The sequence below is a fragment of the Amphibalanus amphitrite genome, unplaced genomic scaffold (genome assembly GCF_019059575.1).
Source record: "Amphibalanus amphitrite isolate SeventyFive unplaced genomic scaffold, NRLGWU_Aamphi_draft 000105F_arrow, whole genome shotgun sequence".
NCBI classification, from domain to species: Eukaryota; Metazoa; Arthropoda; class Thecostraca; order Balanomorpha; family Balanidae; genus Amphibalanus; species Amphibalanus amphitrite.
Genome location: NW_024881600.1, coordinates 253,059 through 266,183, shown reverse-complemented (window position 1 = coordinate 266,183; position 13,125 = coordinate 253,059). Strand labels below are relative to the sequence as shown.

The window sequence follows — 13,125 nt, the reverse complement described above, 5'->3', positions numbered from 1 at the left end:
CATATTATTATTTATAGTCACCGTGCATAATGCATATTATAACCTAACAGCCCCCACTTTCGATGAAAATGTATTTGTTTTAGAGACTTTTGCCTCAATAAATTTTCTCTCTCGCGTGAAGCTGCAAAAAACCCTCTGCCTTCATAACTTCGACGAACTCAGCGCGCCTTACCAATCTGGCGTGCGTGGCGCGTCGCACTTGACTGAGGAAGATAGGATCATTTCTAGGTGTTCAGGATAGTAAGTATGCCGTATTTTTTTATTCCATTTTAAGCTATCAGTCATTAAAGAAAGCTTGCGGCTGTCCTATATGTTTGTTGATTGAAGTTTTTCGACATGCCAAGATAGTCCTAAGCCTTTGTTAGAATGGGCCACGCCAACTTTACCTTACTCTTCGTTCACCCGGCCTTGATGTGCAATGAAATTATCAAGTTATGAATATTGATCTTGCTGTCTGTCTCACTCTCCCTGGCGGATCCAGCAGTTTGCAACACGGTCATAGAATACTGTTTGCAAAGGGAGGGGCAAAAGCTTGTGTCTCAGAAGGTTATCAACGACAAAATTTTCCACTTTTAAAATACTTAGCCAAATGGCTAAATGGGGAATCGGAGATGAGGTTAAATTAACTTATCTTTCATGCATGTTGTCATTTTGGTGAATGGCGGTCCAGAGGAGGTTTTAAAAGGGCAAATTTGATTTGGAAAGGGGACAAATTATAACAAAAAGACGTATATTGAGGCACAGAGCAGCATATTTTAATAAATCCAACCGGTTTCAAAGACCGTTTTTTTAAATTTTTTTTAATTTAATTATTTTTTTTAATATTAATTAAATTTTTTTATTATAATATTTTCAAGGACAAATTATGTATTTGCTGACTCTGCCCTTAGTCCTGACTGGCCTGGTTGGCTCTCCCTTGGGCCCTGGTTTTGCCAGTGATCAGTTTGATAATTTTTCAAACACCTTAAAATTAATCACAAATTATGCCTATTTTTAGTGTTTATTTATTTATTTATTTATTTCACATCGTGACTGTCCTTTCCATCATACAATGGCTGTTCTTGGCAGTCGTGTCCAATAATCACGGAATTGGGAATCGTATGCACATCATTCAGGACAGACAAACAATATACGACCATACAGCGTGTAAAAATATACCTCATCATGCAGTGTTCTTCTTAAACAGGGAGAACTAGTCCTCGCCATACTGTTCCCTCAGCAGCATCGCCCGGTACTCCTTCTTAAATCTGTGCAGGCCTAGCTCGCGGAGTGCTGCTGGGAGGCTGTTATACATGGTCACAGCGCTATACAGAAATCGACGGCGGCCGGCCTCCGTTCGGATCATAGGCGTGTCCAGATGATCGGCTTGTCGAGTGCCGCGGCCATGCACCAGTGTTCTAAAATTGGATTTTGGTTGGGTGTGCCGATGATGAAAAAAATCCTAGGATGAGAAAAAAGGAAATAAATAACCGAAGTATATTTGCAAAATGGAGCAATGCCAATTTGTATGCCAACGGATAAACCAGGATTTTATGTCAGAATCTTGACAGGGTGTGAAACAAAAGGATGTGGGTGCATCAACTGTCAAGTGACATTTAAGCTGGCTGTTGGGAATACCTGAACTCTTTTTTTCAGAGATGAAGTAAAGTCGGTCATTCATATTTTAGGGATGAAAGTATTTTCCCCATTAAGTGTGATTTGCCACCAAAAAGTCGGAAAAGTGGAACACTGCCATGCACGCTCCCTCGACACGCTATACTAGCACGCAGAACCTCGGGCTGTCCCGTGGCGAGCATCTTCTTCAGCAGCATGGCTGATTGAAATCGCCACAAGTTCTCAGCTGAGAGCCATCGCAGTTCTCTCATGACGTCACTTATATGATCGAACTTTCGGCGACCCGAGACAACGCGAGCGCCGAAGTTCAACAGCCTCTGAAGCCTACTGGTCTGCGTGACACCGCAGACACCGTAAACACTGATGGCGTACCGAATCGTTGACACAGCCAAAGCCTGCACGAGCGTGACTAGCGTGTCCCTGGGTAGGCAGTGTCTGGTGTGGCAGAGGCCACTCAACACTCCTGTACAGCGGCGCACAACCTCGGATACGTGAGTGTCAAACGACAGGTGTGCATCAAATGTGACGCCAAGGTTCTTCGCCGTCGGTGACTGCTCTATGAATTATCCTCGATCCTGTAAGTACTCAGCTAAAGTGATGTTCTGGCATGTTATTCCTCTGTTATAGGTTGACAGTTAAATGCACTGAAATTCAGCACTGGTGCTTTTGTGCCAATATTTTAGCCCAATTTGCTCTTAAAAGTTAAAGCTTTTTGTGCAACTTCAAACTTTTTCTACCATTGAAGCACATGCACATGCTTATCTATCCCATGAATGCTGAAGTTTGATAACAAATACTTAGCAAAGAGACTGGACAAAGGGCAAGTTGAACACAAATGTATTTGTGTCACAAGCTCAAAGCTCTTCAAAAGTGAATTGAGCCAGGACATAAGGTCCCTATTTATAGATAAGGTACTTTAATACAATATAGTTGGGTGCACCAGCCACCAGGCCTTGTTCATTCTACAAATCCTCTTCCTATTCGCCACTACTGACTGCTGCCTGGCTTCCTTGTGCACGCAACTCTGTGCACATATGCCGAAGCCTGGGGCTGGTCCGTGCCCCTTTCCTGTGACCTTCTGCTGCAGTCTTTTTTATAACCAGTGTGGTATTATTTTGTTCAATTCCAAAACATAGGTATCAATAGGGGTATTAGGAACATTGCTTGACTTTACATCAGCACCAGATGATAGACATTAGACAATCATGTGGAGCACTGAATTTTGAACATCATACTGAACTGCAAGCAAAATCATGTGTTTCCCTTCAGTCGCCTCAGCGAACAGCGAACTACCCCTAGAATGTAATCGCATGCCCTATTACAGGGAATGGGCATTGGGCGGGACCATTGGTTTCAGTAATCCAATCAGTCTTCTCGAGCCCGGCAAAAGACCACTTGAAGACTGTGTGCAGTGCCAGTCGCCTCACTCGGGTACGGTCCACTCCAGACACAACTAAGGAGGCTAGGAGCCCGAAGATCAACCAGCCCAGTCCGCACCTTGCTGATTGCTCCCGGTCCCGAGGGCTCGGCCTGGGGAACTCGGGACCGGGTGGCCTCCGATGAACGTTATGTACCTACCCTTCAGTCATCGGCTCAGGTTTATGATTCTATAAATGTAGAATGAAGCGATTGAAGTGAGCTGAGGTTAGATCTTGTCATCTTGCGTCGAAATGTTTTTAAATCGTACGCTTGCGCCGAAACTTTTTCGTTACGTCGGCGCACAAAGTTGCGCCCGACGCTCCGCCGAAATTTTGGCGCAATCCGCCCGTTACGCCGGATGTGTCGATAGTAGGTAGTAGGTACCTACCATGTATTTTTCCCAGTATGGGTTATACAAAGCTAATTACGTGTTTTTCGTCAAAGTTTTTTTTAAAAAGAAAACGTTTCTCTGTAATAACTTATTACACCAAGCTTGTATTACGTTGGTTTTACCAGCATCGCGGTTCTCTCGTCGAGACGCGTCAAATGAACTATAGGTTGACCTGAAAAGGTAAACTTCTGAATTTGACCTCTGGTCAAGGTCTCATAAAAGTCATGTTGTATATCAGTTGATTGCTATCGTGAAACTGAATGCATCAATGGTGTTTTCAGCGCTCCAGCTTACAAATTTCCTGTTATTTTTAATCAAAGCTGATTTATTTGTTTATTTGGGGAAGGTCGGGTCATGTCAGTGAACTAAGGTCATCTAAGGACAATGACCTTGATATGAACACTGATGGATCGTTGACTCGAGCTCCGTGGTTGTGGAACCATTGATGTGTCTAGCACCGGCAAAACTCGGGAAACCCCGCTCGGGTGCTGATTAGGTCAACGTCGTGTGGAGTGCCTGAACCCCGCACCCGATCAACGCTGATAGCGCGCAGGCTGATACACACTGAATGGTGTTTTGTTGATTTGCACGTTGCGTTTGCCGTTGAAACTTGCAATGGATTAGGGTGAAATGATTTTGATGGTACTGGTTAGAGTTGATGATAAAAGGGAGGTACTTTTTATGTTTTTTATGTTACTTTATCCGGGGAAACATAACTATGCATCTTTCTACTGGTTGTACCCATTAAGAGAAAGCCCACGCAGGTTTTCACAGCAATGGAAGCATCAACAGATCTTTACATGTTCACTAAAATCGGTACGTGCAGTAACATTCCGACACTGGCCCACTGTAGTTCATGTGTCACTCTGACTACTATCTACCGCGCTGCCGCCGTTCCCCCACGCACGCCCTTCTCCCGCTATGTGGCCCAGTGACGTATCACCGCGCGCGATTGCTCTGTTTCAGCCTGAACACTGCCTGGCTGAGGGTGAGCGGCACACACAACATGAGCAGCAGCGGCGGTCAGAACGCCGGACGGACGGGCCGCCAGCGACGCGACGCCAAACAGCACAACGGCACGGCGTCCGGCGGCGGCGGCGGCGGCGGCTCGGAGCGGCCGTCCAAACCCGCCTCCAGCGCCAAACAGGTGTGTGCGCGCTCAGCGGCGCCGAGCCGGACTGAGCGCTGCCGACCGGCACCGCGAGTGGTGATGAACGAGACTCGTGTCATCGATTGCACCTCAATACGCAATACAGTGAGTCTATGGCTCAAAACCAATCTTACTGTGCAGGGATCATTTGTGGTGATATATCTATGTGTTACATCCTCGTGCCCTGTCCGTCTTCAGAAGGAAGAAAAGGTGTTTGAAGACAAAATCAGTCAGGTGGTGCAGCTCACAGGCAAGACCAAGGACGAGGTGGTGATAGCTCTATACGACTGCGACAATGACCCGAATCGGGCCGTTAACATGCTGCTTGAGGGCGACGACCAGGTCAGATGGGAGAGGGCTCTGCTGGGGAGGGTGGAGATGGCCGGGGCCGTTAGGGTGGGAAGGGAAGGATAAGCCTTTGGTAGCGTTTGTTCGGGGCTGGGGTGGTTCTTTATATATTTATCGGTTCAGAAATACTATTCTGTGGCCTGAACTTAGGCCCAGCTGGTTCGATGATGTGTCAGACTAAGCAGCTTAGGTTATCAGTGTTCCGCCAGGCTCAGTAATAACTAATGGTCATAATAAAGATAAGGGGATGTACCGGAATCTATGACGAGCTTTGCATATGGAGTCAAACTAATTGCAGGTTTTGGAATATCTCTCATGGTTTTTGGCGTGAGGTGTTTTACTGTTCTTTTTTATTATGTATGTATACACGTCCTTCAACGATCTATGACACCGGCACGGCTGTGCACAGACATTGAGGCCATGTAAGTTGTAACTCCTCCAGTCGTGGGTTGTATACCGAACGTCCTGAGATATGGACCCGGCCGTGACTAACTGCACTATGCCTGCCCCTCCCCCCCCCCCCCCTGGTATAGCGACGTGTGTTGCCATGCTCTACCTATAACCCTATCACTATCACCCACAGGGCCAGTGGGTGGAAAAGACCAAGAAGAAGAAGCCTCAGAAGCCGCCGGCGCCCGAGCCGCGCGCTGGCGACCGGGACGAGTCTCGTGGTGGCGGGGAGGACGGTGGCGCCGGCCGGGGGGAGTGGGGCCGATCAGGGGACCGGTCACAGCCGCCCCGGCTGCGGAGGGGCGGCGGCCAGGACCGCAGCTGTGAGTACACCGAGTACACTGAGTACTGAGTACACTGAGTCACGGAGTACACTGAGTACAAAGTCGCTGAGTACACTGAGTACTGAGTCACTGCGTACACTTGGCATGCATTGTCGGTGGGCGGCCTATGTTCAACTGACCGTGAAATGATGAGGTTGTCAAGGTGTTGATGATGTCATCTAGCGGAGCTATTGATAAGAGATTCTTGTAATGATTGGTGATAGTGATGGAATATCAAATACTTGTAAGATGGAAATGAGACCCGAAATGTGTCTTACGTGGTACCCCCAGATGTTGCTAGTTGTATAAATTTATACAGAACCTCCTTGACGTTAACTGACACATCGTGATCTTTGTCCTCAGGGAAGAGCCGGGAAAACTGGGAGAACGAGCGGAACAGTTCGGGTCGGGACGGCGGCGGTGGCGCGGCGCGCGGTGGCAGGGGAGGACGGAGGGGCGGCCGCGGCGGCGGCGGGCGGGGTGGCCCGCCGCGCAGTCGCGCCTCGGCGGCCACCGGTGGTGACGACTCGTGGGGCGCGCCGGCCGCCGACTGGGGCGCGTCCTCAGGGACCGACTGGGGCTCCTCGTCAGCCGGCGACTGGGGCGCGCCGGCCGCCGCCAAGCCGAGCGACGACTGGGGCACCTCGGCGGCGACTGCCGCCACGGAGGACTGGGACGAGTGGGGCGGTTCACTGAGCGACACCAAAGTGTTCACGGCCAGCCCGGCGGCGCCGGACGAGTCGGCCGCCGCGCCCGCCGCCTCCGCCTCCCCGCTGACGGGCGGTCTGGAGCTGGGCGCTCTGGTGCAGCCGAGCGAGGCCACGGCGGCCGGCAGCGGCGCGCCCACCTACAGCCAGCTGGCGGCGGCGCCGGCTCCGTCGGCCGGGCCGCTCAGTTACAGCAGCGCCATCACTCGTTCACTGCAGCCGCAGGCGCAGGCGGCGGCCGCGCCCCAGCCGCCGGCCGCCAGCGCGGCCCCTCAGCGGCCGGCGGCAGCAGCGGCGGCCGAGTTCCCCGCGGCGCCGGCGGCCTCCTCTTCTGCGGGAGGTGCGCCGGCGGCAGCGGAGCCGGTGCGGACCACGCCGCCGGCGGCGCCCTACTCTGCCGACCCGTCGGCGGGCGGTGCGCCGGGCTTCCCGTCGCCGCCGGCGGCCGCCGTCGCCGAGCCGTCCAGCCTGGCGTCGGCGCCCAGCTCGTTCCCGTCCGGCTACACCAATCCTCCCGGTGAGTACCGACCCCCGTAGCTGAGGGCCGGGGTATGGGCTCTGGTTCGGTGAGCAGGTCACGCTCACGAGTCTTTAGTTTGGTATGCTAGGTATGTGTTTCAGCATGATCGCGATTATGTGTTGACTTCCTCCATTTACTTGATCGCGAACTGTTTTCTGTTTTAGACCACCGTTGCCGGTTGTTCTTTCAGAAAAGATAACCACTGTGTATCGCGATGCTCAACCCGACATGCCCTTTCCTGACTAACGTCGCCCTGTCAGCACGTCCACTTGAGCCACGTTACCGAGAATTTCACAAACTCCCTCTGGCTCACTCTCCTCTTTCTCACGTTCGCTCGGTGGTCGCACCACTCAGCCATTCCGTGACGGCCTGTGTCGTCTCGCCGCCAGGTCTGTTGTACTCGTCCAGTTTCGGCTCGTCGGCCCCGGCTTCCTCTGCGGGCGGTGTACCGCTCGGCTCACAGGCCCTGTCCAGCCGCAGTGGACGACCACAGAAACCACCGGTAAAGGTGCGTGCGTCGGGGACACCAGAACCTGCTGGGGGTTTATAAGACTTTTATGTGCAGTGGTAACTTTGATATGTGGTAAATTGGTGTGTACTAAGACGAATTTCGCTTGTAGTGGGCGTGTGAATTAGTTGGCCCTTGGGTGTGCCATGAATGGAAAGCGACGCTGTCGATGTGCATTGTGCAGTACATGGGTGCCCATTTTCGGATGTGGCTAGATAAGCAGCTTGGTGTATCGTTTTGTGATGAGCTTTGTAAGGAAAATCCCTCTGAGCTTGGCACGATTATGTGGATGCATTTTCCTTGCTAGGCTTTTCCTGAATGATCGATACTGCTTGCATTATGGCTCTTATAATTTCATTTTCATAGTTAAACGGTAAGCAAGAAGCGACTCCTGCGGCTGCGCCACCCTGTCCGACAGTGGGCGATCATTCGTCCACAATACTCAGCTCGGCGTCATGTCCCCGGACCCAACAGCGCCCCCTCGTCACCTGTACTGTATTATATTTTATTTATTACTCTCTGCTATCCGCAGATCCCCGACATGGCGGTGGAAATGCCCGACGACGTGTCAACTCTGGACGTCAAGTTCGGCGGACTCGACTTCGGCACGGCGGCGGCGCCGGCGGCCGACGAGCCCGCCTCGTTCACGGCCACGGCGGCCCCGCCGGCCCCTCAGCCGGACCCGGCGGCGGTGGCAGCGACCAAGGCGGAGCCGGAGGCGCCCGTGACGTTCCCACCGCACGCGCGCAGTCCCGGTCTAGGCACGCTCGCGTCGGCCGCTCAGGCAGTGAAGGTGAGCTGGTGGATAGCACGGCGCATGGCGGGTGCTCTGTGGAGTTTATATGAGCTGTGATAGGTGTTGTCGGTGGTGGGATGCCTTGCCTGATTGTGAGGACGTAAGTGATTGTCATAATGGGCACGATAAAGGTCTACAGCCATGCTAACTAGCATATATATATATATATATATATATATATATATATATATATATATATATATATATATATATATATATATATATATATATATATATATATATATATATATATATATATAAATATATATAATATATTTATTATATATATTATATAATAAATATATAATATATATTATATATAATATTATTATTATATTATTATTATATTATTATTATATTATATTATATTATTATTATATTATTATATATAATATATTATTTATATATATATATATATATAAATATATATATATATATAAATATATATATATATATATATATATATATATATATATATATATATATATATATATATATATATATATATATATATATATATATATATATATATATATATATACATATATCTATCTATCTATCTGGTGAGTTTACGATGAGTCTCGCGTTGTGATTGAAATTGCTGATAGTCTCTGTCGTCTTCATTGAATAGGTACCGATAACCTTGAGTATCTCTCAGGTATGTTGTTAACCCCCGTCTGTCTTCTCTTAACGCCCTGTCGTCGCTCCTCAGACCTCGATGGAGTCGCCAGCGTCATCGTTTGCCAGCAGCGGCGGCCCGACGGGCGGCTCGGGCCTGACCTCGACAGTGGGCGCGGCGCCGGGCACCTCTCCGGCGCCCGTCTCGTCGGCGGCCGCCGCTGTCGTCTCCTCCGCCGGCCTGTACGGCTCGGGCTCAGGCGGCGGCGACTCGGCCGGCCCGTTCGGCCAGCTGCCGGCCGCCAGTGCGGCGTCCAGCGGCCTGCCGGCGCCCGGCTTCGGCTCGGCGACGGCCACCTCTGCGGCGGCGGCCGGCGCCACGTCCGGCTTCAGCCAGTCGGAGCCTGCCGGCGGCGGCGGCAGCTACTCGTCCGGCGGCGGCCTGCCCGGCCACGCCGGCTACAGCAACGGCGGTCTGCTGCCCGAGCGACTGGGAGCCGCGCAGGCAAAGACCAGCCAGGTGGGGGCGACTGTGAAAAACTGACGGCGGTGGGGCCAGCCCACCATTGCGATTTTTGTTATTGCTTCACAGTTTGCAGCGATGTGGTACAAACGTCATGACGTGAGTCTCATGAGCAGAGTCTTTGTCGGTCGGTTATTTTTTTTCCATATGGATATGATATGTTTTGGTCTCTCGTTATTTAATTGGGCTGGTTGCTTTACACATGTCGTGCTCATTGCTTAGCTTTCATTAGTCTTGCCATATACATCGTTGCCATGGTACTGCCAATCACTTTGAACCCCGACGCGCTGCATTCCACTGACCTCTCTCGCCCCGTCCCCCGCAGTACGACTCGTCAGCCGGCGGTGCCGGTGCCGGAGGCTCGGCGCTCTCCGCAGCACCCTCAGCAGCAGCGGCAGGGCCCTCGGCTGGCAGCGGCAACGGAGGAGCGCGCGGGTCAGCGCACCCAGTCACAAGTACGTGGTGGTGATCGAAAGTGTTAGCTGGAGACGACCCGAACTGGGCAGGGGGTTGTTGTGTCGGCTGGGGAGGGGTAAACCGCTGCTGTGTTGTCGGCTAAAATGAGTATCATGGTAACGTGTTGCGGGAATGGCTCCACAAATAACTGTAACGTTGATCGTTGCAGCTGTTTTTAGTCGGGTCGGATTCTATTCTTGGATGCTGCAGCGATGATGTCTGACATTACATATTAAATCAATGTAAAATCGAAAGGTGATTGCCTCCCGGTGCAACCCTACTGAATCTCCAAAGCCTACAGGTGTAGCTACATTCCTGCCAGGCTCGAATTACTATGCTTGTATATTTACGAGTTTCCAGTCAATATGAGCCGCAGGCCGGGCCTCTAGCCTTTGGTCCAGAGTAAGTCCGCTCCTGCCCCAACCCGTGAGTCGTGACCTGAGTCGTGACCTGACCCGTGCCCTCTCCCGCAGCACGGCCGGGCGGCATGCCCTCCCTGCCACCGGGCGTGCCGATGCAGTACTTTGTGGGCCAGACGGCGGGCATGCCGTTCTACCCGGGCGTGCCGGGCGTGCAGCCCATCTACAACTACGAGGAGCTGCATGCGCTGCAGCAGCGGCTGCCGCACATGGTGAGACGCCGGCCCGCAGCGGTGACTGGGGGAGGGGGGGGGGGTTGGAGTGGTGCGGCCTGGGGCCGGTAATGTGGGGAGGGGGAGAGACTTGCGACTGAATACCTGGATGGTTATGTGTCACTGGGCTTGCAGCCATTATGTGCCTATTGAATGGTGTGTTTGTGGTTGAGTTGCGTTTGTGCTGAGCCGGGTAGACCGTCCGCCCCCTGTTCTAACACTGTGTGTCCGTCTGTCCGTCTCTGAGCAGCAGTCGGCGGCCGGCAGCGCTCAGGGCCGGCCGGAGGTGACCTCAGCACTCGGATCCGTCTCCGCCGGAGGGTACTCGCTCTCAGACGCCAAATTCGGCCGTCATGACAACTCGTCCCCGGTCCAGTCGGCGCTCAGTCAACAGCTCAAGGTATGTCGAAACGGCTGGCCGCAGTGACACCCTCGACCAACGGTGTGTGGCCATCTTATTTTCTGTAGCAGTCCTGTTGTTTCTTGGGGACTTTCGCTTCGAGGTGGTCGTACATTTTGTATCTTGGCCATTTTACTACGAGCTTGTTTTTGTGGATGCGTTTGAGTGAATATCTTGTCTTGCTTTCTTCTTAGCTTCTGTTCAAATTTCTTGTGTTATGGTAAACTTGAGCAGGAAACTTGGATAAGATTCAGGACTTCGCATGCATGAACATTTCGTTTAGTTAATTACGTTTCGTAACATGGCTTGAGTTTATCTTTACAAAAGACGATTTGTACAACTCAAGACGGCTACACCGCTGCTGCCCAGAATGCGTGCAAGTATTGTGGAAAATGTGTGGTGCTATCGGCACCTTTTTCGCAACTATAAGTGTTGCTATTGATCTCTGATTCTGTAAAGTTTTATCTAAATCCTTAAGTTAACTTGTGTAATATCAGCACGTCGATGAGTCTTGCTTTGTGATAGTCGAAGGAAGTGTTGTTTCTAGATTCGCTGTTCAATATCGATAAAATTTAATTACATCTTTTCAGCCGCACCAGCACCAGCAGCAGCATCAGCAGCACCAACAGCATCAACAGCAGCACCATCAGCAACAGCAGCAGCAACAGCAACAACAGCAGCAGCAGCAACAACAACAGCAGCAGCAGCAACAGCAGCAGCAGCCGTTCTTCAACCCGGCGGGCATCCCGCCCAACTACACCTACTTCCCGTTCCTGCCGCAGTACGGCATCTACACGCCGGTGCCGCCGGCCACGGCCGCTCCCGGCTCCAGCGGCGCCGGACAGTACCAGAAGGTGGCCGGCTACGGCGCCGGCGGCGGCTTCGGCGCCGGCTACGACCCGCTGGGCTCGGCCGGAGACTTCAAGGCGGGCGGGGGAGCGTTCGGCGGCTCCTCGCCTCACAAGGCGGCCGGTGGCGCCGGCGAACTGGGAGCCGGCTACGGCAAGGCGCCGCTGGCCGGCAAGTACGACACGAAGGCGTACCACACGGGCACGCCGCCGCCGTTCCCGCTGGCCGGCCAGGGGCAGAGCGCCGCCTACGGGCAGCACATGTATCTGCAGGCGCTGCCTACGCAGGGGCACTCGCCGCTGGTGCATCCGGCGCACCAGGAGTCGGCGCTGGGCGGACCGGCGCGCGGCTCCCAGCCCAAACCGACCGGAAAGCCCAGCTACGGCTTCTGGCCCGGCAACTAGAGGCGCCGGTCGGGCCGCGCCGGCCCGAGCTGGGTCGGCCGGCCCGGCCCGCCCGGGTGGGTCCACAGACACGGCGAACAGACCGGGGCGCAGGTGTCCGCGGCCCGCCGCGCCGCCCCTGGCCGCGTGCCCGTCAAATGTACGGCTATTTTTGCTCTCGTGTTTTGTGAAAGTCTTTTGGTCCTCGGTGTTCGCTTTTAAACATGTAGTGATCGGGCGGGCCAAGTGTACATAGTGAGCTCGTAGTCAGTGCGGGGGAGACAGTTGTTCCGGACGGTTAATCATGTGTTTGGTACAAAGGTTCCCGTCGTCACGGAGCGGTATCGTTTATTCCTACCCGCCCCCGCCCCCGCCGGACCGGACACACGGACAGGCCGACCGCCCACCCACACAGCTGTGATACTGGACGGCGCCGCCCGCCCCGCCGCTGGACATTGGTAGGCGGTCTGAGCGCCGCGCTCCTCAGTTGTGTGTCCACCACCACTTCTGCTTTCATATTTTGTAAAGCTTTCCCCGAAGGTCATTCTCAGCCAATACAGCGCGAAATGATGGTTAATTGAGTGTGTGTTTGTGTGGATAAGCGTCGTCGGGGGGGGGGGGGGCGAAGGCTGGGGCTTTTTATGATGAGTAATGTTATCTACTCCGTGAGGGAGCTAAGACGGTGGCGTCATCTACGAGAGAGAAGCGGCGTGGAGGTCTGCCATTGTCCCCTTGGTTGCTACTCCGGGCTCCGGTTGCCACTTCACCCAAGTGACTCGCACGCGGCTGACAGCGTAGGGCTAACATTGGCTGTGGCGATAACCGTCATGTGCTTACTATTTCGCTGGCTCAAGTGATGCGAGATGCGATTTTAGAGTGAACTGGCGATCTAGACGATCTAGCAAGCACCCAAGCATCAAAATGGTGACGGTTTCAGATCCAACATACGATGACGTGGCCCGTTGGGGACTGACGCTATGCCTTAGCCACCTTCCTCATAATAACCGCTGCTAGGTCGGTAGAACTGGGGATCGGTGAC

At 52.8% G+C, this 13,125-nt stretch overlaps 1 protein-coding gene across 1 annotated transcript; it reads left to right on the top strand.

The window, feature by feature from the left end:
* Window positions 1–156: 156 nt before the first annotated feature.
* LOC122380734 (ubiquitin-associated protein 2-like) lies at window positions 157–12,663 on the top strand. The gene is made up of 12 exons (XM_043364146.1): window positions 157–240; window positions 4,391–4,571; window positions 4,773–4,916; window positions 5,506–5,695; window positions 6,059–6,919; window positions 7,312–7,430; window positions 7,963–8,223; window positions 8,939–9,364; window positions 9,693–9,822; window positions 10,297–10,454; window positions 10,705–10,854; window positions 11,445–12,663. Exons 2-12 carry the CDS (start codon window positions 4,431–4,433, stop codon window positions 12,105–12,107), a joined length of 3,243 nt encoding a protein of 1,080 aa, XP_043220081.1. The 5' UTR covers window positions 157–240; window positions 4,391–4,430; the 3' UTR covers window positions 12,108–12,663.
* The last annotated feature ends 462 nt before the right edge of the window (window positions 12,664–13,125 follow it).